This window comes from Heterodontus francisci, chromosome 16 (genome assembly GCF_036365525.1).
Source record: "Heterodontus francisci isolate sHetFra1 chromosome 16, sHetFra1.hap1, whole genome shotgun sequence".
NCBI lineage: Eukaryota > Metazoa > Chordata > Chondrichthyes > Heterodontiformes > Heterodontidae > Heterodontus > Heterodontus francisci.
This window is the reverse complement of record NC_090386.1, coordinates 97,405,646-97,426,506: the sequence shown is the minus strand read 5'-3', so window position 1 is coordinate 97,426,506 and position 20,861 is coordinate 97,405,646. Positions and strand designations below refer to the sequence as shown.

Genomic DNA, 20,861 nt, shown 5'->3' with positions numbered 1-20,861 from the left:
ACTCCCAGGACAGGTACAGCACGGGGTTAGATACAGAGTAAAGCTCCCTCTACACTGCCCCCCAACAAAAAAAATGGGATTAGATACGGAGTAAAGCTTCCTTTATACTGTTTAAAAAAAAAAGTGGGGTTAGACAGAGAATTATTCTCCCTCAAATAAAGAAAGGAAACAAAAGGAAAAAACCCCCCAAAAAACGAGTTCGAGATAGAAAATAAGAAAAATAACGGGGTTAGATACAGAGTAAAGCTCAGAAAAAAAGGTGTTAGATACAAAAAAAAGGAAAAAAACGGGTTATGTTAGTGTTGGCAAGATTCCAGAATTGGCCAGTAACAGGAGAGAGAAAAATGGGAAACACTAGAAACAAAGCAACAGAAAAGATCTTTAGCTTGCGTTTAAAGTTCTATCTGATTATTGAAATGTTTAGTCCAGAATGTGCAAGGTCTTGTTATGCAGTAACCCAGATAATTATCTGAATGTGGGAGAATGCATGAAGGGGACCGTTCCCTGTGTACCATTGGGCGATCGGGGAGAGACATGTTACTGAAGACTATAGTTCACCTGTAGTTAAACCACTTTGCTCCTCAAATTATAATATTTTACAGCACAGAGGGAACTATTCTGCCCTTCCCACCTGTGCGGGCTCTCTGAGTTATCCAGTTAAGTTACAACACAGAATCAGGCAATTCAGCCCAACCAGTCCATGTCAGTGTTTACCCTCCACACAAGCAAATAGTTGTAATCACATTTAACCACTCTTCTCATAGCCCCTCAATCCCTTTTTCCTTCACCATCCCCCATCCAATCTAATCTTGAATGTTGACTTGAGTTTCTCCCTGAACTGGCCACCCTTGGAGTGAATCCTAGAGCCTCAGCACTGTATGTGTGAAGTAGGTTCTCCTGCTCTCTGTTCGAAATCTCTTACATTTAATCTTCTATCTATGGTCTGTCATTCGTAATCCCCCCCAACTAGGAGGAGGACACAATGAAGAGATAAAGAGGACACTTTCCCTGACCTTTACACATATCCTTTCAATGTTTCTTACTGAAATATTTATCCACTTTGTTTAATGTGGGTATAAAACCTCGATCTGCCTCTCCAGACCGTGCGTTGCCCTGTCTATAAAACCTCTCGCCCTTTACTATGTGTTACAAGGGATTAAATATCAAGTGTCTGAAATGAGGAAAACAGTTAACTTTTGCCTCGGAGTTGGGAATGCTGGCAGGCTGTGATTTGAAGATTTCAGGTTTGTTGTGACTGTGCTTCAAGCTCCCTCTCGGATTCCCTGCCCCATCTGAGTGTTTGCAATAAATGGAAAGGTGTTAGGTCAGGAGAGAGGAGAGAGGTTGCGAGGGGAGTCAGCACTGGTAGAGGCCTGTGACCAGAAAATTCTGGCACAGTTCATTTGCAGAACCAACCACATAGAACACAAGTTTAGTTGTACAATTAAGTCGTTGTTTAAATAACATTAAATACAAAGGAATGTTAGGCGACTGCTTTTATTCCCAGTTGCTTTGCCCTCTTGCAATGGTCATCCTGGTGCTTGGTGCTGACCATAGGTGGTGTGTGGCCACTGACCTCTCCAGGGTCAGGGGTTGATTGGCAAACAGCACCTCTGATCCCAGACAGTGGGCTGTGGTCCGTGTTTTCTGAGGGAGGGGAGGAAGGGGGAATTCACACAACTCAATCTCCTGGCAGGGTCGGGGAGGGGTGAGAGGCGGGGGGGGGTGGGGGTGGTTGCTCAGTTATTGTTGTTCCACCAAGCAACCTACCACCCTCTGGCAAAGAGAGAGAGGGAGAGAAAATTGAATCCCATCCAACACTGGTCCACAGTGGTGTGACAAACAAATATTAAACACACCAAGACAGGGCAGTACTGGCTCTGTGCCCATCGACCAGTCTGCAAACCCTCAGTCCACCTTCCAGATAATGGCCTTGCTGTCCTGTGTCCCACTCAGCACGTACCGGTCCTCAGCCGCGCACAGGGCTCCAACGGGGCCACACGGAGCCTCCAACTCCTTCTCCAGCGAGTAGCTCTCCGAGTTGATGATGTAAATCCGTCCCTTGGTCTTGTCGGTTATCACTCCCCCTCCGACCCAGACCTGGGGGTGGGGTGTTGATGGTGGGACAGACAGAGGTCAGGGTTAGTTAGAGTTTCAGTTAATGGACAGTGTATAGAGGCAGCATCACTCTGCACTGTGGGGTTGTGGAGACAGCAGAAACCCACATTAAACACACAATAAACATACCAAGTATCTATAAACCTTAAATAACATCATGGGCTTGTTTTTGGAGAGAGCGTGTGCACTACATAAGACGTTTAATAGCAATAAAAGAATTTGTTTGAATGAGTTAACTGGTGCTCCACAATACTGCACAGGACGAGGTAAATCTATAAGCTACCTCTACCACCTAGAACAGGGGTGTCCAACCTTTCCGCCTGGGGGGGTTGGGGGGGCACATTATAATTTTTGTCTTACACAGGGAGCCGGTGAGACAATTTTGGAAAGATAAAGGCATTAAAATGTTATCTTACTATTAATCAAAACAACAACAAATGTGCATTTTTGTGAAGAAGCTTTAAATGAGATGAATTTATTGACTTACTTTCTGGTCACTATGTTGGACACTGATTTAATGAGATACCCGGCATTTTTCTGCTTGCACAAGTAGTTAATGTTTTCCCGCATACTTCTTGTAGCAATGCGGAGTATTCTGGATAGATGTCCCTCTGCCAGGAGTGATCTTGATCTCTCTGTCTGTCTCTCTCTCTCCCTGTGTTCCCTCCTCTCTTTATTGTTCCCCCCGCTCTGTCATCCTCGCTTTGTGCCCCCTCTCTCTGTCTCCCCCTTTCTCTCTCTGTCTCTCCTCCTTTCTCTCTTTGTGTCCCCCTCTCTCAATCTGTCTCTCTCTACCACCCTCTGTCTATCCCCCCTTGCTGTCCCTTCTCTCTCTTTCTGTTCCCCTTCTCTCTCTCTGTCCCCCTTCTCTCTCTTTGCCCCCCCTCTCTGTTCCCCCTCTCTCTCTTTGTTCCCACCCTCTAAGTTTTACACCCCTCTCTCTCTGTCCCCTCCGTCCCCCCTTTTGTTTCCCACTCCCCCATTTTCCCTCTCGCTCTCTGCCCCCTCTCTCTCTCTTTATTCCCCCCTCTCTGTTTTCTCCTCTCTCTCTCTTTCCCCAGCTCTCTCTGTTCCCCCCCAATTTCTCTCTTTGTTTCCCACCACCCACACATCCCCCTCTCTGACAGTTGCAGCTTTGTGGTTGGTCAGTTTGTTTTAAAACATTGCGCTGTCAGTTTCACAGCTGCTGAAGCAGGAACTCACTTCCCAACTTTGGACAAATTCGGGGTTTTCCGGTGGGCTTTTAAAAAAAGTCAGTAAACCCTGAATTTGTCCGAAGTTGGGAAGTGAGTTCCTGCTTCAGCAGCTGTGAAACTGACAGCGAAAAGTTTTTGAAAAGGCCGGTCTGCAAGAAGAAGACAAAGGGAAATTTCCCATCTCCAGTCACGGACCCCTGGCGAGGATGAGGAACATCCCCAGGTACAGTTTACATCTGCGGGCTGGCTGGGAACCTTTGGTGGGCCGGTTCCTGGCCTGTAGGCCGTATGTTGGCCAACCCTGACCCAGAAGGGCAAGGACAGCAGATGCATAGGAACACCATCACCTGCAAGTTCCCCTCCAAGCCACACACCATCCTGACTTGGAACTATATTGCCGTTCCTTCATTGTCGCTGGGTCAAAATCCTGGAACTCCCTTCCTAATAGCACTGTAGAAGGGCCTGTTTCGGTGCTGTGTCTCTCTATGACTCTACCTACACCCCAAGGACTGCAGCGGTTCCAGAAGGCGGCTCCCTACCACCTTCTCAAGGGCAATTAGGGATGGGCAATAAATGCTGACCTTGCCAGTGACCACCAAGTCCCGAGAATAAGCAACAATAGGTGAGATACTGGGACTATTCTCACTGGAGCAGAGAAGGCCTAGGGGAAATTTAATTGAGCTTTTTAAAAATTTTGAAAAGCTATGATAGTGAGAATTGGAAAAGACTATTTCCCCAGGTTGGACAGTAGCGAGGGATTGTCAATTTAAAATGATTGCTAAGACAGTGAGGACAGAAGAAACACAAAGGGTTGTTGGAGCATGGAACAGGAAGTAGATGAAACAGATACCATTGTATCTTTTAGGGGAAACATGGAAAAATATTTTAAGATACAGGGATATGGGGAGAGAGTGGGGCAGTGGGATTAGTTTGGGATTGATCCAGGGCTATGGGGAGAGAGCGGGGCAGTGGGATTAGTTTGGGATTGATACAGGGCTATGGGGAGAGAGTGGGGCAGTGGGATTAGTTTGGGATTGATCCAGGGCTATGGGGAGAGAGCGGGGCAGTGGGATTAGTTTGGGATTGATACAGGGCTATGGGGAGAGAGCGGGGCAGTGGGATTAGTTTGTGATTGATACAGGGCTATGGGGAGAGAGCGGGGCAGTGGGATTAGTTTGTGATTGATACAGGGCTATGGGGAGAGAGCGGGGCAGTGGGATTAATTTGGGATTGATCCAGGGCTATGGGGAGAGAGCGGGGCAGTGGGATTAGTTTGTGATTGATACAGGGCTATGGGGAGAGAGCGGGGCAGTGGGATTAGTTTGGGATTGATCCAGGGCTATGGGGAGAGAGCGGGGTAATGGGATTAGTTTGGGATTGATACTGGGAGAGAGGGAGAGTGGGATTTGTTTCATCTTAGTCCAGCAAAGCACTGCCACTGACACAGCTTCCTGTCGCATACAAATTTCGATGGTTTCTATCTGAAAAATATAGTCATGTATAGATGTTCTGTCAATAACTGTTAGCAATTTACATCCCTAAGGCTATGTATGGGCCCTGCGTTTGTTGTCTAATTGAGTTGTTTAAATTTATGAAGAGGTGGAACAAGATAGTTTAGAAACAGACTGCTTACCACGACTGAGGTTTTAGAACGAGGGGATGTGAATATAAGATTAAATCTAAGAGGTTTAGAACACAGCTCCTCCTTACACAGTGGGTTGTCAGTGTCTGCTATCCACTGCCAGAGTTAGTGATTATAGAAGAGACTATGACAACATTTAGGAGTAGGTTAGATAAGTGTTTGAATGAAAGGGGAATAAAGGGAACAGGAGCGGAGCATGGGATTGAGAGACCGCTCATGTGGAGGATAAACACGGACTGCTTGGCTCGATCATTTTCCAGGAATGTGCCAAAAACGGAACTTCCACCTGCTGCCCTGCTCCCTGCCTGGACTCCATCGCAAAACCCAGGGACAGTCCCATTTCTATACCCGGGCAGGACCAGCAAGGCATGTCCGAGCCAGACTGGATCTTTGCTGCTCTGTGGGAGACCCAGGCTGGTCTAGCCGATGTAAAGAGTCTCCCAATGTTCCTTCACTCCTCTGATGGTGAGTCCTGTGTTCCAACAATAAATATCACCCTGGAAGTAGGGTTAGGGTTAGGTTACGGTGTGGATTTGGGTTTGAGTTAGGGTTAGGTGGGGTAGTTTTAGGAGTAGAGTTAGTGTTAGGGTTAGGAATCAAATTGAGGTTAAGGTTAGTGTTGGGATCAGGATTAGGGTTTGGGGCAGTTTAGGGTTCGGGTTAGTATTGGGGTTCGGAATTATAGTGGGGCTGCGCTTAGGGTTCGGATGAGGGTTACAGGTTAATTTGGGGTTAAGATTATGGTTAGCATTAGGATAAGGGGTTAGGTTGGGGCTAAGGTTAGGAGTTAGGATGAGGGGTTAGCATTAGTGTTTGGATTCGGGTTAGGGTTAGGGGTTAGCAGTAGAGCATGGCTACCCGACCCGAACCCGACCGGGCCAGACGACGTGTCGGGCTCGGGTCGGGTTGGGTCAGACACAGTGGCAACCAGGATGTCAAGGCGGGAAACGTGCATCCGGACTCCGCACTAGTCTGCAGTGAGCGATTCCATCCAAGGTAGAGCACAACCTCTTTAATATAATCAACTTCATTCTGGTGATCGGGTCGGGTCGGTTGCGGCAAAAAATGAAAGGACTCGGGCTGGGTCGGGCTCAGGTTGGATGTGGTTCTTTTGGGCTCGGGTCAGGTTTCAACTGCAGACACGAGCATGCCTTTGGTTAGGGTTAGGGTTAGAGGTTAGTGTCAGACATCTTATCTTGATCTATGCCGTGTTACTTTCCTACCTGTTTTTTGACGTGAATCATGCAGACAATGTCTGTGCAGTCAGGCAGTGGGATTATTTTGATGGGATCCTTGAGATTGTCAGTTTTCCAGATGTACAGATTTGCTCGCCCATTGCAAACCACCCACAATTCATCTCTCTACAACAGGAAATCAAACGGCAGTGAAACTCAGGCATCTGCTGCTGGTCAGACCATCGGCAGTGGGAAAGGGGAACCTATAAAATCATTTGATTTGACAATGCCATACACAGCAGGAAAACACCAATCAGGGAGAAAGTCTGGTGCAAGTAAAGATCTTTCATTTCTGCAGCACCTTTCACAACATCTGGACATCCCAAAGTGCTTCACAAAGGAATTAAGTCTTGCATTCATATAGCAACTTTCACAACATCAGGACATCCCAAAGGGCCTTATAGCCAATGAAGTACTTTTGAAGTGTAGTCACTGTTGTAATGTAGGAAACACAGTAGCCAATTTGCACACAGCAAGCTCCCACAAACAGCTAAGTCATAATGACCAGATCATCTGTTCTAGTGATGTTGGTTGAGGGATAAATATTGACTAGGACACTGGGGTTAACTCCCCTGCTCTTCTTCAAAATAGTGCCATGAGATCATTTCAGTCCACCTGAGATGCAGGCATGTCCTCGATTTAATGTCACATTTGAAAGATGGCACCTCTGACAGTGCGGCACACCCTCAGTACTGACCCTCCGACAGTGCGGCACTCCCTCAGTACTGACCCTCCGACAGTGCAGCACTCCCTCAGTACTGACCCTCCGACAGTGCAGCACTCCCTCAGTACTGACCCTCCGACAGTGCAGCACTCCCTCAGTACTGACCCTCCGACAGTGCAGCACTCACTCACTACTGACCCTCCGACAGTGCAGCACTCCCTCAGTACTGACCCTCCGACAGTGCAGCACTCCCTCAGTACTGACCCTCCGACAGTGCAGCACCCCCTCAGTACTGACCCCCCGACAGTGCGGCACTCCCTCAGTACTGACCCTCCGACAGTGCGGCACTCCCTCAGGACTGACCCTCCGACAGTGCGGCACTCCCTGAGTACTGACCCTATGACAGTGCAGCACTCCCTCAGTACTGACCCTCCGACAGTGCAGCACTCCCTCAGTACTGACCCTCCGACAGTGCAGCACTCCCTCAGTACTGACCCTCCGACAGTGCAGCACTCCCTCAGTACTGACCCTCCGACAGTGCAGCACTCCCTCAGTACTGACCCTCCGACAGTGCAGCACTCCCTCAGTACTGACCCTCCGACAGTGCAGCACTCCCTCACTACTGACCCTCCGACAGTGCAGCACTCCCTCAGTACTGACCCTCCGACAGTGCAGCACTCCCTCAGTACTGACCCTCCGACAGTGCAGCACTCCCTCAGTACTGACCCTCCGACAGTGCAGCACTCCCTCACTACTGACCCTCCGACAGTGCGGCACTCCCTCAGTACTGACCCTCCGACAGTGCAGCACTCCCTCAGTACTGACCCTCCGACAGTGCAGCACTCCCTCAGTACTGACCCTATGACAGTGCAGCGCTCCCTCAGTACTGACCCTCCGACAGTGCAGCACTCCCTCAGTACTGACCCTCCGACAGTGCAGCACTCCCTCAGTACGGACCCTCCGACAGTGCAGCACTCCCTCAGTACGGACCCTCCGACAGTGCAGCACTCCCTCAGTACGGACCCTCCGACAGTGCAGCACTCCCTCAGTACTGACCCTCCGACAGTGCAGCACTCCCTCAGTACTGACCCTACGACAGTGCAGCACCTCCTCAGTACTGACCCCCCGACAGTGCGGCACTCCCTCAGTACTGACCCTCCGACAGTGCAGCACTCCCTCAGTACTGACCCTCCAACAGTGCAGCACTCCCTCAGTACTGACCCTATGACAGTGCAGCGTTCCTCAGTACTGACCCTCCAACAGTGCAGCACTCCCTCAGTACTGACCCTCCGACAGTGCAGCACTCCCTCAGTACTGACCCTCCGACAGTGCAGCACTCCCTCAGTACTGACCCTCCGACAGTGCAGCACTCCCTCAGTACTGACCCTCCGACAGTGCAGCACTCCCTCAGTACTGACCCTCCGACAGTGCGGCACCCCCTCAGTACTGACCCCCCGACAGTGCGGCACTCCCTCAGTACTGACCCTCCGACAGTGCAGCACTCCCTCAGTACTGACCCTCCGACAGTGCAGCACCCCCTCAGTACTGACCCCTCGACAGTGCGGCACTCCCTCAGTACTCACCCTCCGACAGTGCAGCACTCCCTCAGTACTGACCCTATGACAGTGCAGCACTCCCTCAGTACTGACCCTCCGACAGTGCAGCACTCCCTCAGTACTGACCCTCCGACAGTGCAGCACCTCCTCAGTACTGACCCCCCGACAGTGCGGCACTCCCTCAGTACTGACCCTCCGACAGTGCAGCACTCCCTCAGTACTGACCCTCCAACAGTGCAGCACTCCCTCAGTACTGACCCTATGACAGTGCAGTGTTCCTCAGTACTGACCCTCCGACAGTGCAGCGTTCCTCAGTACTGACCCTCCGACAGTGCAGCACTCCCTCAGTACTGACCCTCCGACAGTGCAGCACTCCCTCAGTACTGACCCTCCGACAGTGCAGCACTCCCTCAGTACTGACCCTCCGACAGTGCAGCACTCCCTCAGTACTGACCCTCCGACAGTGCAGCACTCACTCACTACTGACCCTCCGACAGTGCAGCACTCATTCACTACTGACCCTCCGACAGTGCAGCACTCCCTCAGTACTGACCCTCCGACAGTGCAGCACTCCCTCAGTACTGACCCTCCGACAGTGCAGCACCCCCTCAGTACTGACCCCCCGACAGTGCGGCACTCCCTCAGTACTGACCCTCCGACAGTGCAGCACTCCCTCACTACTGACCCTCCGACAGTGCAGCACTCCCTCAGTACTGACCCTCCGACAGTGCAGCACTCCCTCAGTACTGACCCTCCGACAGTGCAGCACTCCCTCAGTACTGACCCTCCGACAGTGCAGCACTCCCTCACTACTGACCCTCCGACAGTGCGGCACTCCCTCAGTACTGACCCTCCGACAGTGCAGCACTCCCTCAGTACTGACCCTCCAACAGTGCAGCACTCCCTCAGTACTGACCCTATGACAGTGCAGCGCTCCCTCAGTACTGACCCTCCGACAGTGCAGCACTCCCTCAGTACTGACCCTCCGACAGTGCAGCACTCCCTCAGTACTGACCCTCCGACAGTGCAGCACTCCCTCAGTACTGACCCTCCGACAGTGCAGCACTCCCTCAGTACTGACCCTCCGACAGTGCAGCACTCCCTCAGTACTGACCCTATGACAGTGCAGCGCTCCCTGAGTTCTGACCCTCCGACAGTGCAGCACTCCCTCAGTACTGACCCTCCGACAGTGCAGCACTCCCTCAGTACTGACCCTCCGACAGTGCAGCACTCCCTCAGTACTGACCCTCCGACAGTGCAGCACTCCCTCAGTACTGACCCTCCGACAGTGCAGCACTCCCTCAGTACTGACCCTCCGACAGTGCAGCACTCCCTCAGTACTGACCCCCCGACAGTGCGGCACTCCCTCAGTACTAACCCTCCGATAGTGCAGCACTCCCTCAGTACTGACCCCCCGAAAGTGCAGCGCTCCCTCAGTACTGACCCTCTGACAGTGCAGCGCTCCCTCAGTACTGACCCCCCGACAGTGCAGCACTCCCTCAGTACTGACCCCCCGACAGTGCAGCACTCCCTCAGTACTGAACCTCCGACAATTCATCTATTTTAGTGAAGCATGTGAGGTGAATGTCTTCATATGTGTCTTCTTTGTGAGTGTGTGTATGTGTTTGTGTATTGATCTCTATGTATGTGTGTGTTTCTGTTTCTGTGTGTCTGTCTCCTGGAAAAAAACTATCTCACTTCCAACTACACTTTCAAACTCTCAACTGTCATGCTTTTGGCCTCTGTTCACCATGACATTTCTACAGCTACTGATTTGCTCAACTGCACCCTGGCCTCTACTTTTGATCCCCGAGTCCTCAATAAAATCATTACTCTCTCACCCTGGCCATTTCCCCGGTAAGGCCCTTATCTCCACTCCTTTGAGTCCAAGGGATGCAGACTTGAAAGGATATGGTGGACAACTGGTTTAGCCATTCACTGTCAGATCTGGCTGGACCACATAAAGCACTATTGGGTCCTGCTGTTGTCTGCGAAAACTGCTCACTATTCCACGATCATCTTGGAATGCAAAGATAAGCCTTGGCTTTTCTCTACTGCAAACCATCTTCTTAAATCCTTTTCCCCTGCCCTTCCACTCTCACCTCCATCAATAAGCGAGAGGAGCTCATTGACTTTGTCTCCTAAGATCAAGACCACCTGATCAGCTTCTTTTGCCAATTCCCTCCCTTCCCCTAGTCCACTGGGACAAATTTCCTCTAAAATTTCCCCTGGCCTAGCCCTGAACTCTCTCCTATCTTTCCTCATGCTTTCTCTGAGCTCATCTTGACCATGAGACCCACCTCCTGCTCCCTTTATCCTATTCCCACTAAACTGATCATCACCCACCTTCCCCTCCTGGTCCCCATGTTTGCTGATATTGTTAATGGTTCTCTCTGTTCAGGTGTTGTCTCTCTCTCCTTTATGATGCTGCCATCATCCCTCTCCTAAAAAAAAACCCTCACTCCCACCATCCTTGCAAATTACTGCTCTATCTCCAACCTCCCTTTCCTCTCCAAGGTCCTTGAACGTGTTGTGTTGTCACCTCCCAAATCCATTCCCATCTTTCCTGGAACTCCATGTCTGAATCCCTCCAGTCAGGTTTCCCCTCCTGCCACAGTGCTGAAACAGCTCTTATCAACGTCACAAATGACATCCTGTGTAACTGTGACAAAGGTAAACCATCCCCCTCTGTCCTTATCTGACATCCGATACTGGATGGGCAGAAATTTCCTCCAATTAAATATTGGGAAGACTGAAGCCATTGTCTTCTGTCCCTTCGCCACTGACTCCATCCCTCTCACTGGTAACTGTCTGATAACGGTAACTGTTAACCAGTCTGTTCACAACCTGGTGTCATATTAGACCCCAACATGAACTTCTAACCACATTTCTGTGCCATCTCTACTATTGTCTATTTACACCTCCGTAGCATTGCCCAACTCCACCCCTGTCTCAGCTCATCTGCTGCTGAAACCCTCATCCATGCCTTTGTTACCTCTAGACTTGACTATTCTGATGCTCTCCTGGCTGGTCTTCCACATTCTACCCTCTGTAAACTTGAACTCGTCTAAAACTCTGCTGCCCATGTCCTAACTTGCACCGTGTCACGTTCCCCTATCACCCTGTGCTCACTGACCTACATTGGCTCCTGGTCAAGCAACACCTTGATTTTAAAATTCTTATCCTTGTTTTCAAATCGCTCCATGGCCTCGCCCCTCCCTATTTCTGTAACCTCCTCCAGCCTCACAACCCTCCGAGATATCTGTACCTTCTCTAATTCTGGCCTCTTGTGCCTCCTTAATTTTAATCGTTCCACCATTGGTGGCTGTGCCTTCAGCTGCCTGGGCCCCAAGCTCTGGAATTCCCGCCCTAAACCTCTCCGCCTCTCTTTCCTCCTTTATGACACTGCTAAAGACCTACCTCTTTGACCAAGCTTTTGGTCACCTGATCTAATATCTCCTTATGTAGCTCAGTGTCAAATGTTGCCATATAAAGATCGTGTGAAGCGCCTTTGGATTTATTACGTTCGAGGCGCTATATGAATATAATTTGTTGTTGGTGTGTGTGTGTGTGTGGTTGAGGGTAAAGGAGAGAGGTTGATTCTTAGATGACAAGCTTTCTCGTGTATGCTGCCACTATGTTGTGAGGGAGAGTTAGAATGGGCATGAATCCGACAGTCGATGAATGAGTGAGTATTTATGCAGCCTTTGTTCCAGAGGTTACATAGGGCAAAGTTCATGAGAGGGAGAATGAGCAGAAAACAGAAAAAGTGATTTTTGCAAACAGTCAAATAACCTGGGTGATGGGCAGGATTAGAATACAACCTAAACCCCAGCCCTGGACCCCTAACCCCCAACCTCAAGTCCCCAAACCATGATCCCTTCCCTCCGATCCCCCCACCTTTCTCCCCTCCACTGACCTCAATCCCCCAGTCTGGGATTAAAATACCTGAGGGATGATGAGAAAGTACGTCATGAGGATGGATCCTCTGTCAGGATTGGGTGTAAAGGTCATTTCCTGGATCTGTGTCCCATCACGGGCCAGGACCAGCAGACTGTATTCAACACCTGGGAAGGGACACACAAGAGGAGAAGAGGCAGGAGAGAGAGAGAGGGAGAAAGAAGGTGGAAAGGGAGAAGGGGAGAGAGAGGAGGGAAAGAGAGTAGAAAACAAAAAGAAGGAAGAGAAGAGGAGAAAGGGTGAGAAAAAGAGACAGGGAGAGAAAGATGAGAAGGGAAGAGAGAAGAACGAAGAGAAAAAGGTGGGAATGGAGAAAATGAGAGAGAAAGAAAAGAGGGCATGGGAAAGGAAGATTAGCAGAGAGAGGGGTAAAGAGAGATGGAGAAAGAGAGACCGAGAGTGTACAAAGAGGGGGGAAGAGGAGTGTGAGAGAGCAAGAATCAAGGAGAGAGTGAACGAGACAGTGAGGAAGAACAAAGAAAAGTGAAGATTAGGAGGCGATATTGAGAGAAATGAAAAAGATATAGAGAAGGAATTAAATTGAAGTTGGTTAATATATTATATATTAATATAAACTTTCTCAACGGTTGAGTGAGGAGATGCATCTCCTGGGATGATACAGACCTTTTGCACCTAGGGAGGAGCCAGAAAGCATCTCTGGTCGGGATCTGAGTTGATCAAATCTTGGGTAATAAGTAGGGAAGAAGGAACAAACTTGTCGGTCAAGTTGGTATCTGGGAGAAGATGATCGAATGGGTCGAGCGACTCTTTTTAAATGAATTTTAGAACCATTGTCAAATAAAAAAGACTTTCATTTATATAGCACCTTTGATGACCTCAGGATGTCCCAAGGCACTTTACAATCAATAAAGTACTTTTTGAACTGAAGTCACTGTTGTAATGTAGGAAACACAGCAGCCAAATGGAGCACAGCAAGATCCCATAAACAGCAACTAGATGATGGTCAGATAATCTGTTTTTGTGATGTTGACTGAGGGATAAAGATCGGCCAGGCACTGGGGAGAACTCCACTGCTCTTCTTTGAAAAATGGTCATGTGATTGTTTACATCCACCAGAAAGGGCAGACCGTGCCTCAGTTTAACACCCCATCCAAAAGATGGCACCTCTGACAGTGCAGCATTCCCTCAGTACTGCGCTGGAATTGTCAGCCTAGATTTTTCAAGAGTGGGACTTGAACCCATGACTTTCTGACTCAGACATGAGAGTGTAACCCACTGAGCCACAGCTGACAGATGCTGCAAGAGACCCCATTGTTCTAGGGGTGAGTTGGTGCAAGGAACATGATCCCGAGTTCCTGATCACTGTCCAGTGATGCTGTTGACAAGCATGGATGGGACCAGTAGCATCTATGATGCACACTATAGTTGAATAGGCCCACCAACATTCAGCACACGCGAGGAATGACCACTAGAAGGTGGCTACCACCTGTGGAACTGTACCCCAGAAAAGTCAGCCCCTTTGGGATGGGGAGCAATTGGGAGAAGGCCAGGTTTAGGAGTGTCCTGTGTTCCTGTCATAGATTCACAAAATATCGGACAGAGATGAAATGGCAACACACACACACTGCAGCTTATAATAGACTTGCTGATAGGCTCCTCTCCCTGCAGTCCCTGTTTGTGCCAACTTCTATCAACCCCACACCCTCCCCAACATTCCCAGAATGACGGTCAAGACATACTCACAGCACCAGATCTGGTCGTGATGCAGGGAGATGGATGTGAGTCGCCAACATTGAGGTAACTGGAACTGACTCTTCATATCCATCATTACAGGGTCCCAGAGAAGAATGGTCCCATCAAGGCTACAGGAATAGATCTGACTGGAGTGAAAAAAAAAAAGCTGTCAAAGTACTTCATATATTGTCTGTGTGTAACTGTGGTTTTTTTTATTCATTAGGGATGTGAGCACCACTGGCAAGGCCAACATTTATTGCCCATCCCTACTTGCCCTTGAACTGAGTGGCTTGCTAGGCCATTTCAGAAGGTATTTAATAGTCAACCACATTGCTGTGGGTCTGGAGTCACATGTTGGCCAGACCAGGTAAGGACAGCAGATTTCCTTCCCTAAAGGACGTTAGTGAACCAGATGGGTTTTTACAACAATCCAGTAGTTTCATGGTCACCATTACTGAGAAGAGCTTTCTATTCCAGATTGATTTAATTAACTGAAGTTAAATTCCCCAGCTGCCATGGTAGCATTTGAACTTTCCACTGGCCCTTTAGCCCAGGACGACTGGATTATTGACCCTAGCCCTATAACCCTAGAAAGTGTGGATAAGTGAGTGTGTATCGGTAAACATGACTCGGTGCCTTTCCAGCATCAGTAATGAAGTTTGGGACTGGTGACAGGGTGGAATTGACAGATGTAGATGAACATTTGGACTCTGTGTTAGTTTCAATCTTCAGTGAATGAAGATCCCGCGCTGATCTTACAGACTGACGGGGTGAGGGGGTTGACGGGGTGGGGGGGATGATGGGGTGGGGGGGGTTGACAGAGTGGGGGGGAGATGGGGGGTGACGGAGTGATGAGGTGGGGGGTGGATCACCTGGTGCTGTCCCCGCTCTCCTCCATCTCCTCCCGGATCATGTCCGACACCTGGTTCCGATGCCCCACCAGCCGCTTGTTGCAGGTCATGGTCAGTGCGTCGATGATGTAAATGCAGGAGTCCTCAGATCCCAGCCACACCTGCTCATGCCCAATGCCAATCATACAGTTCTATGCCAGGAGAGAAAGAAAGAGACCACATCAACATCGGACATTGGCCATCGAGCTGCTTGTGCCAGGATCGGGCACTGCCCTTTTAGGCTTCTGTCAAGACCCGATTGAGCATTGGGGCCAGGCACACTGGGTCTTCTGCCTTCATTCATGTAAGCTCATGGACCAAGTCTGGGATCTGTAATGGCTTCCGATAGATTACTGCCCAGGGCAAGGAGGATAAATTCATCTCTCTGGAGATTTATGGCATTGTTGATAAGGAAGGATTTTCTTTCTCTACCTGATAGAGGCCTCCAAAATTAGAGAGGGTTTGATAGGGTTAAAGTAGAGAAGATGTTTCCACTTGTGGAAGAATACAAAACTAGGGACCATCAATATCGGACAGTCTAATAAATCCAATCGGGAATTCAGGAGAAACGTCTTTACCCAGACAGTGGTGAGAATGTGGAACTCGCTACCACAGGGAGTGGTTGAGGTGAATAATATCGATACCATAAGGGGAAGCTGGATAAACACATGAGGGAGAAAGGAATAGAAGGATATGGTGATAGGGTGAGATGAAGAGGGGTGGGAGGGGGCTCGTGTGCAGCATGAACACCAGCATGGACCAGTTGGGTTGAACGCCCTGTTTCTGTGCTGTGAATTCTATATAATATTTACAGTCCTAGGGAAGTGGAAGGGGAAGGAGTGAGGGGCACTGGAGATCACAATCAGATTTCTTCCCCCTCCAGGATGTACAATTCTGACCTCTGGAGGCTCAGCTATTGGAGAGGCTGGCGTCGTTCCCCAATGAGCAGAGAAGGCTTCAAAATGATGAAGGATTTAGATAGAGTAAATAAGGAGAAACTGGCAGGAGGGTCGGTTAAAAAAAGGGCCCAGAGTTAGGGCGACTGGCCAAAGAACCAGGGGAGACTTGAGGAAAAGATTTTTTTAAACAGTGAGTGGTGGATACAGATTTAACAGTCGCTTTCAAAAGGGAATTGGATAAATACTTCAGGAGAAAAAAATCGCAGGGCTATGGGGAAAGTGTGTGGGAGTGGGACAAACTGGATAGCTCTGTAAACGAGCCAGCACAGACTGGCTGGGCTGAATGGCCTTCTGTACTGTACCCTTCAATGATTCTGTGATTCTATTGAAACGAGGCCCAATTTCATGTGAAAATCAGGTTCCGGCTCTCACCTATTTTGGGCCCCAAGACCGTGTTTTTACCCAAGGACGTGTTGCTGTGACATGCTACAACAGTGGCTCTGTTTTATCCCTCTGATTCATTGCCGTTCACTAAACATGCCTGGCACATATCAGGGGGGTTTGGGGCGGTTGCGGTTCTCAGCAGCCAATGCCACTCCCACCCCCACCCCCAACTCACCAGTTTCGAACGGCCGGCTTGGATAGGCGGCTGCTCCATGATCCAAGTGGCCGCATTGTACATCATCACTTTCCCGTCACTCAAAGCACACCACAGCTTCGGGTGTGTGTCCGTACTCTCACAGGGGTCCAGGTTACCTAGCAACGAGGAGGTCACAACTTCACCTCTACATCATCAACAACAAAACAACAACACTGTGCATTTATATAGCACCCTGTAACACAGTAAAACATCCAAGGCACTTCACGGGAGCGTTAATATACAAAGTAAGTGGCACAAAGTTCCGCTCGACAGAGTACCTAAGTCAGGAATTTGGTTAGTGTGGGAATTCGGTGCTGTGTGTGCTCCTAGTGTGGGAGGAGGTGCTGTTCTGGTCTTTTACAGAACAAGCAGTGATCCAAGAGAGGGAGCTGGAGACAGTGAGACCTGAGAGCTGAAGCCCAGAGGCATTAATTAGGGAGTAGGTAGGTGATTAGTTGGTGAGTTTTAAACTTTTTTTCCCTTTCGAAACTCAGGCAGTAGTTTAAACTGGTACTGGGGAGAGATAAGAAATGTATTAAATTTGTAGCTTAACTAGTTAAACCACTTAATTTGCCTACAAATTATCAGTGATATTTCTAAACTGAAACTTAATGAGTTAACTAAAATACAATAAAGTTGGCAGAGTCAGTGATGTGTTGTCGCTGTGGACACCAGCGTGATCCACTAGTACTAACCAAGTCAGCATGCAGGTATAGCAAGTAATTAGGAAGGTTAATGGAATGTGGGCATTTATTGCAAGGGGAATGGAGTATAAAAGTAGGCAAGTCTTGCTACAACTGTAGAGGGCGCTGGTGAGACGGCACCTAGAGTACTGCGTACAGTTTTGGTCTCCTTATTTAAGGAGGGATATACTAGCATTGGAAGCAGTTCAGAGAAGGTCACTAGGCTGATTCCTGGGATGAAGGGTATTTTTTATGAGGAGATTGAGCGGGTAGGGCCTATACTCATTGGCATTTAAGAGAGGTGATCTTATTGAAACATAGAAGATTCTGAGGGGGCTTGACAGGGTGGATGTTGAGTAAAGGCCGGCTACCTGACGCGAACCTGATGACATGCGTCGGGTTTGGGTCGGGTTGGGTTGCACTTCCAGGTCTGGCATTCGGGCTCGGGTTGGGCCGGGTCGGACCGGGTTTGACACGCTCTATCGCAGGTCAGTGGCTCCAATGTTAATTTAATTTTTGTACTAGGAAGGTGGTTTTGTTACAGTTATTTTAAGCTTGTGCAGATCAGCAAGGAAGTGAAAAATGGAAGGTAAGTTAACCGATGGTCGGGTCGGGTCGGGCGTGGGAAAAAATGAAAGGACTCGGGCCGGGTCAGGCTCAGGTCGGTTGTGGTTCTGTCGGGCTTGGGTCGGGTCTAATTTGCAGAGGGGATGTTTCCCCTCATGGGGGAATCTAGAACTCGGGGGCACAGTTTCAAAATAAGGGGTCTCCCATTTAAGATGGAGATGTGGCGGAATTTCCTCTCTTGGAGGATTGTCAATCTTTGGGAATTCTCTTCCCCAGTGAGCAGCGGAGGCTGGGTCATTGAATATATTGAAGGATGAATTAGACAGATTTTTGATCTACAAGGGAGTCAAGGGTTATGGTGACTAGGAAGGAAAGTGAAGATAAGGCCACAATCAGATCAGCCATGATCTTCTCAAATGGCAGAGCAGGCTTGAGGGCCGAATGGCCTACTCCTGCTCCTAATTCTTATGTTCTTAATTGGACACTGAGCCACAAAAGGAGATATTAGGATAAATGACTAAAGGTTGGTCAAAGAGGTAGATTTTAAGGAATGTCGTAAAGGTGGAGAGAGGTGGAGAGGTTTAGGGAGGGAATTCCAGAGCTTAGGGCCCAGGCAGCTGAAAACACAGCCACCAATTGTGGAGCAATTAAAATCGCAAACGCTCAAGAGGCCTGAATTAGAGGAATGTAGAGATCTCAGTGTGTTGTAAGACTGGAGGAGATTAGAGAGATAGAGAGGGAAGAGGACATGGAGGGATTTGAAAACAAGGATGAGAATTTTAAAATTAAATAATCATTTGGTAGTACTGAACTTGAGTACTGCTGAAAACAGACATTTTGTCGAAGCCTTTCGTCTTGCACTCATCAGGACAATTCGCAAGAATACCAATATAAGGGAAACAACAAATTTATACTGTATGAGAAGAGAGTGCTGATTGGTTGGGAAGTGGACTTTGATTGGTAGCGGCGTTGCCATGGAGAATGCACCAGTTTATGGTGACTGACAGTAAACTGCCAAGCTTTGCTTGAAATTTAAACCAGGCAACTTGGCTGTTGTCTCCCTTACATTGGTATTCTTGTGAATTGTCCTGATGAGTGCAAGAGGAAAAGCTTCGACAAAATGTCTCTATTTTCAGCAATACTCAAATTTTAAAATCAAAGTGCTGTTTAACTGGGAGCCAATGTGGGCCGGCGAGCACAGTGGGTGATGGGTGAACAGGACTTGGTGTGGGTCACAATACAGGCGGCAGAGTTTTGGATAAGCTAAAGTTTATCGGGAGAAAATCAAAGTCATTGCTGAAGGTTGATGCAAGAACAACTTCATTTGGAAAAAATATAAATAAATATGGGGCGGCGCAGTGGTTAGCACCGCAGCCTCACAGCTCCAGCAACCCGGGTTCAATTCCGGGTACTGCCTGTGTGGAGTTTGCAAGTTCTCCCTGTGACCGCGTGGGTTTCCTCCGGGTGCTCCGGATTCCTCCCACATGCCAAAGACTTGCTGGTTGATAGGTAAATTGGCCATTATAAATTGCTCCTAGTATAGGTAGGTGGTAGGGAAATATATAGGGACAGGTGGGGATGTGGTAGGAATATGGAATTAGTGTAGGATTAGTATAAATGGGTGGTTGATGGTCGGCACAGACACGGTGGGCCGAAGGGCCTGTTTCAGTGCTGTATCTCTAAAATAGGTTGTGAGGGTCAGGATTCTATCTGAGCCAATTGTGCTGGAGAGAGTGAGAGGGAGACTGTTGGTGACGGGTGTAACAGTGTCATGTGACAGCGCAATGGGAAAGCCCCATTACAGCAGCACCCATAGGTGCAACAGACAACTATAAATGTAACACGCAGTTGTCCACAGGAACTGGTCACATAGGAGGGAATATGACAGATGAAGTGATTTTTAATATAAAGTGATTCCTGACAACGCAGTGGCCCACTGATATCATCAGAGTGCGCCAGGGTGCGCAAATGCGTAGCTACATCTTGCCAGGACTAAGTGGCGCAGGATGACGTCACCATGCAGCGCCAATGTCATCGCGTATCCGTGCCCGGTCCATCTTCGTGCATGCGCGATAAAGTGTCATTGGGTATCCAGACCCCAACTCGGCTAGAGGAAGCGGCTGAATAGGAGACTTTGAGGCTGGAGCTCTCCCCCCTTGGCAACTCGCCTGAGACGTCGTTGCTCCCTCCCTCTCCCCTGGCTGATTGTTCCTCGCTTTGCACCTCCCCCTGCTGCCAGCCATTAGCTCCAGGCTGTGTCGCGTCCCTCCTCTCGGGGCCATCCCGACTTGCTTCTGCGGGCAGCGCGTGGAGACTGATCAAGCATGGGAGCGAGGGGCCGAGAGGAGGGAAGTGGGACGGTCTAGAGCTCACGGCTGGGGTGGGGAAAGCGAACAGCCAGAGAGCGGGGTGGCGCGAGCGGGGAACAATTGGCCAGGTAAGTGGGGGCAGAGCAGCGAGGTCTGGAGCGCGCGGCTGAGATGGGGTGTGGGGGGTGGTGGGGAGGAGGGGGAGAATATGAGTGAGAAAGTGATGGTTTAGCTGTACAGAGCCTTGGTCAGACTGCATCCGGAGTAACTGCGTTCGGTTCCGGTCAGACTGCATCCTGAGTAACTGTGTTCAGTTCTGCTCAGACTCCACCCGGAGTAACTGTGTTCAGTTCTGCTCAGACTCCACCCGGAGTAACTGTGTTCAGTTCTGCTCAGACTCCACCCGGAGTAACTGTGTTCAGTTCTGCTCAGACTCCACCCGGAGTAACTGTGTTCAGTTCTGCTCAGACTCCACCGGAGTAACTGTGTTCAGTTCTGCTCAGACTCCACCCGGAGTAACTGTGTTCAGTTCGCTCAGACTCCACCCGGAGTAACTGTGTTCAGTTCTGCTCAGACTCCACCCGGAGTAACTGTGTTCAGTTCTGCTCAGACTCCACCCGGAGTAACTGTGTTCAGTTCTGCTCAGACTCCACCCGGAGTAACTGTGTTCAGTTCTGCTCAGACTCCACCCGGAGTAACTGTGTTCAGTTCTGCTCAGACTCCACCCGGAGTAACTGTGTTCAGTTCTGCTCAGACTCCACCTGGAGTAACTGTGTTCAGTTCTGCTCAGACTCCACCCGGAGTAAC

The 20,861-nt window shown here is 49.4% G+C and overlaps 1 protein-coding gene across 7 annotated transcripts in view; it reads right to left on the bottom strand.

Moving 5' to 3' along the window:
- Window positions 1-1,431: 1,431 nt before the first annotated feature.
- The window catches only part of LOC137378393 (DENN domain-containing protein 3-like), a 211,245-nt gene continuing 191,815 nt past the window's right edge, over window positions 1,432-20,861 (bottom strand). For 6 of the 7 annotated variants that reach the window (XM_068048680.1, XM_068048675.1, XM_068048678.1 and 3 more), the window contains exons 19-24: window positions 16,475-16,611; window positions 14,939-15,108; window positions 14,076-14,212; window positions 12,360-12,478; window positions 6,180-6,317; window positions 1,432-2,100 (exon numbers count right to left, since the gene is read on the bottom strand). In XM_068048680.1, the coding sequence (XP_067904781.1) occupies window positions 1,909-2,100; window positions 6,180-6,317; window positions 12,360-12,478; window positions 14,076-14,212; window positions 14,939-15,108; window positions 16,475-16,611 (893 nt within the window). In that variant the 3' untranslated portion in view covers window positions 1,432-1,908. Of the gene's footprint in view, window positions 2,101-6,179; window positions 6,318-12,359; window positions 12,479-13,062; window positions 13,139-14,075; window positions 14,213-14,938; window positions 15,109-16,474; window positions 16,612-20,861 lie in introns of those variants that run through there. The other variant, XM_068048681.1, reaches the window with a different exon arrangement.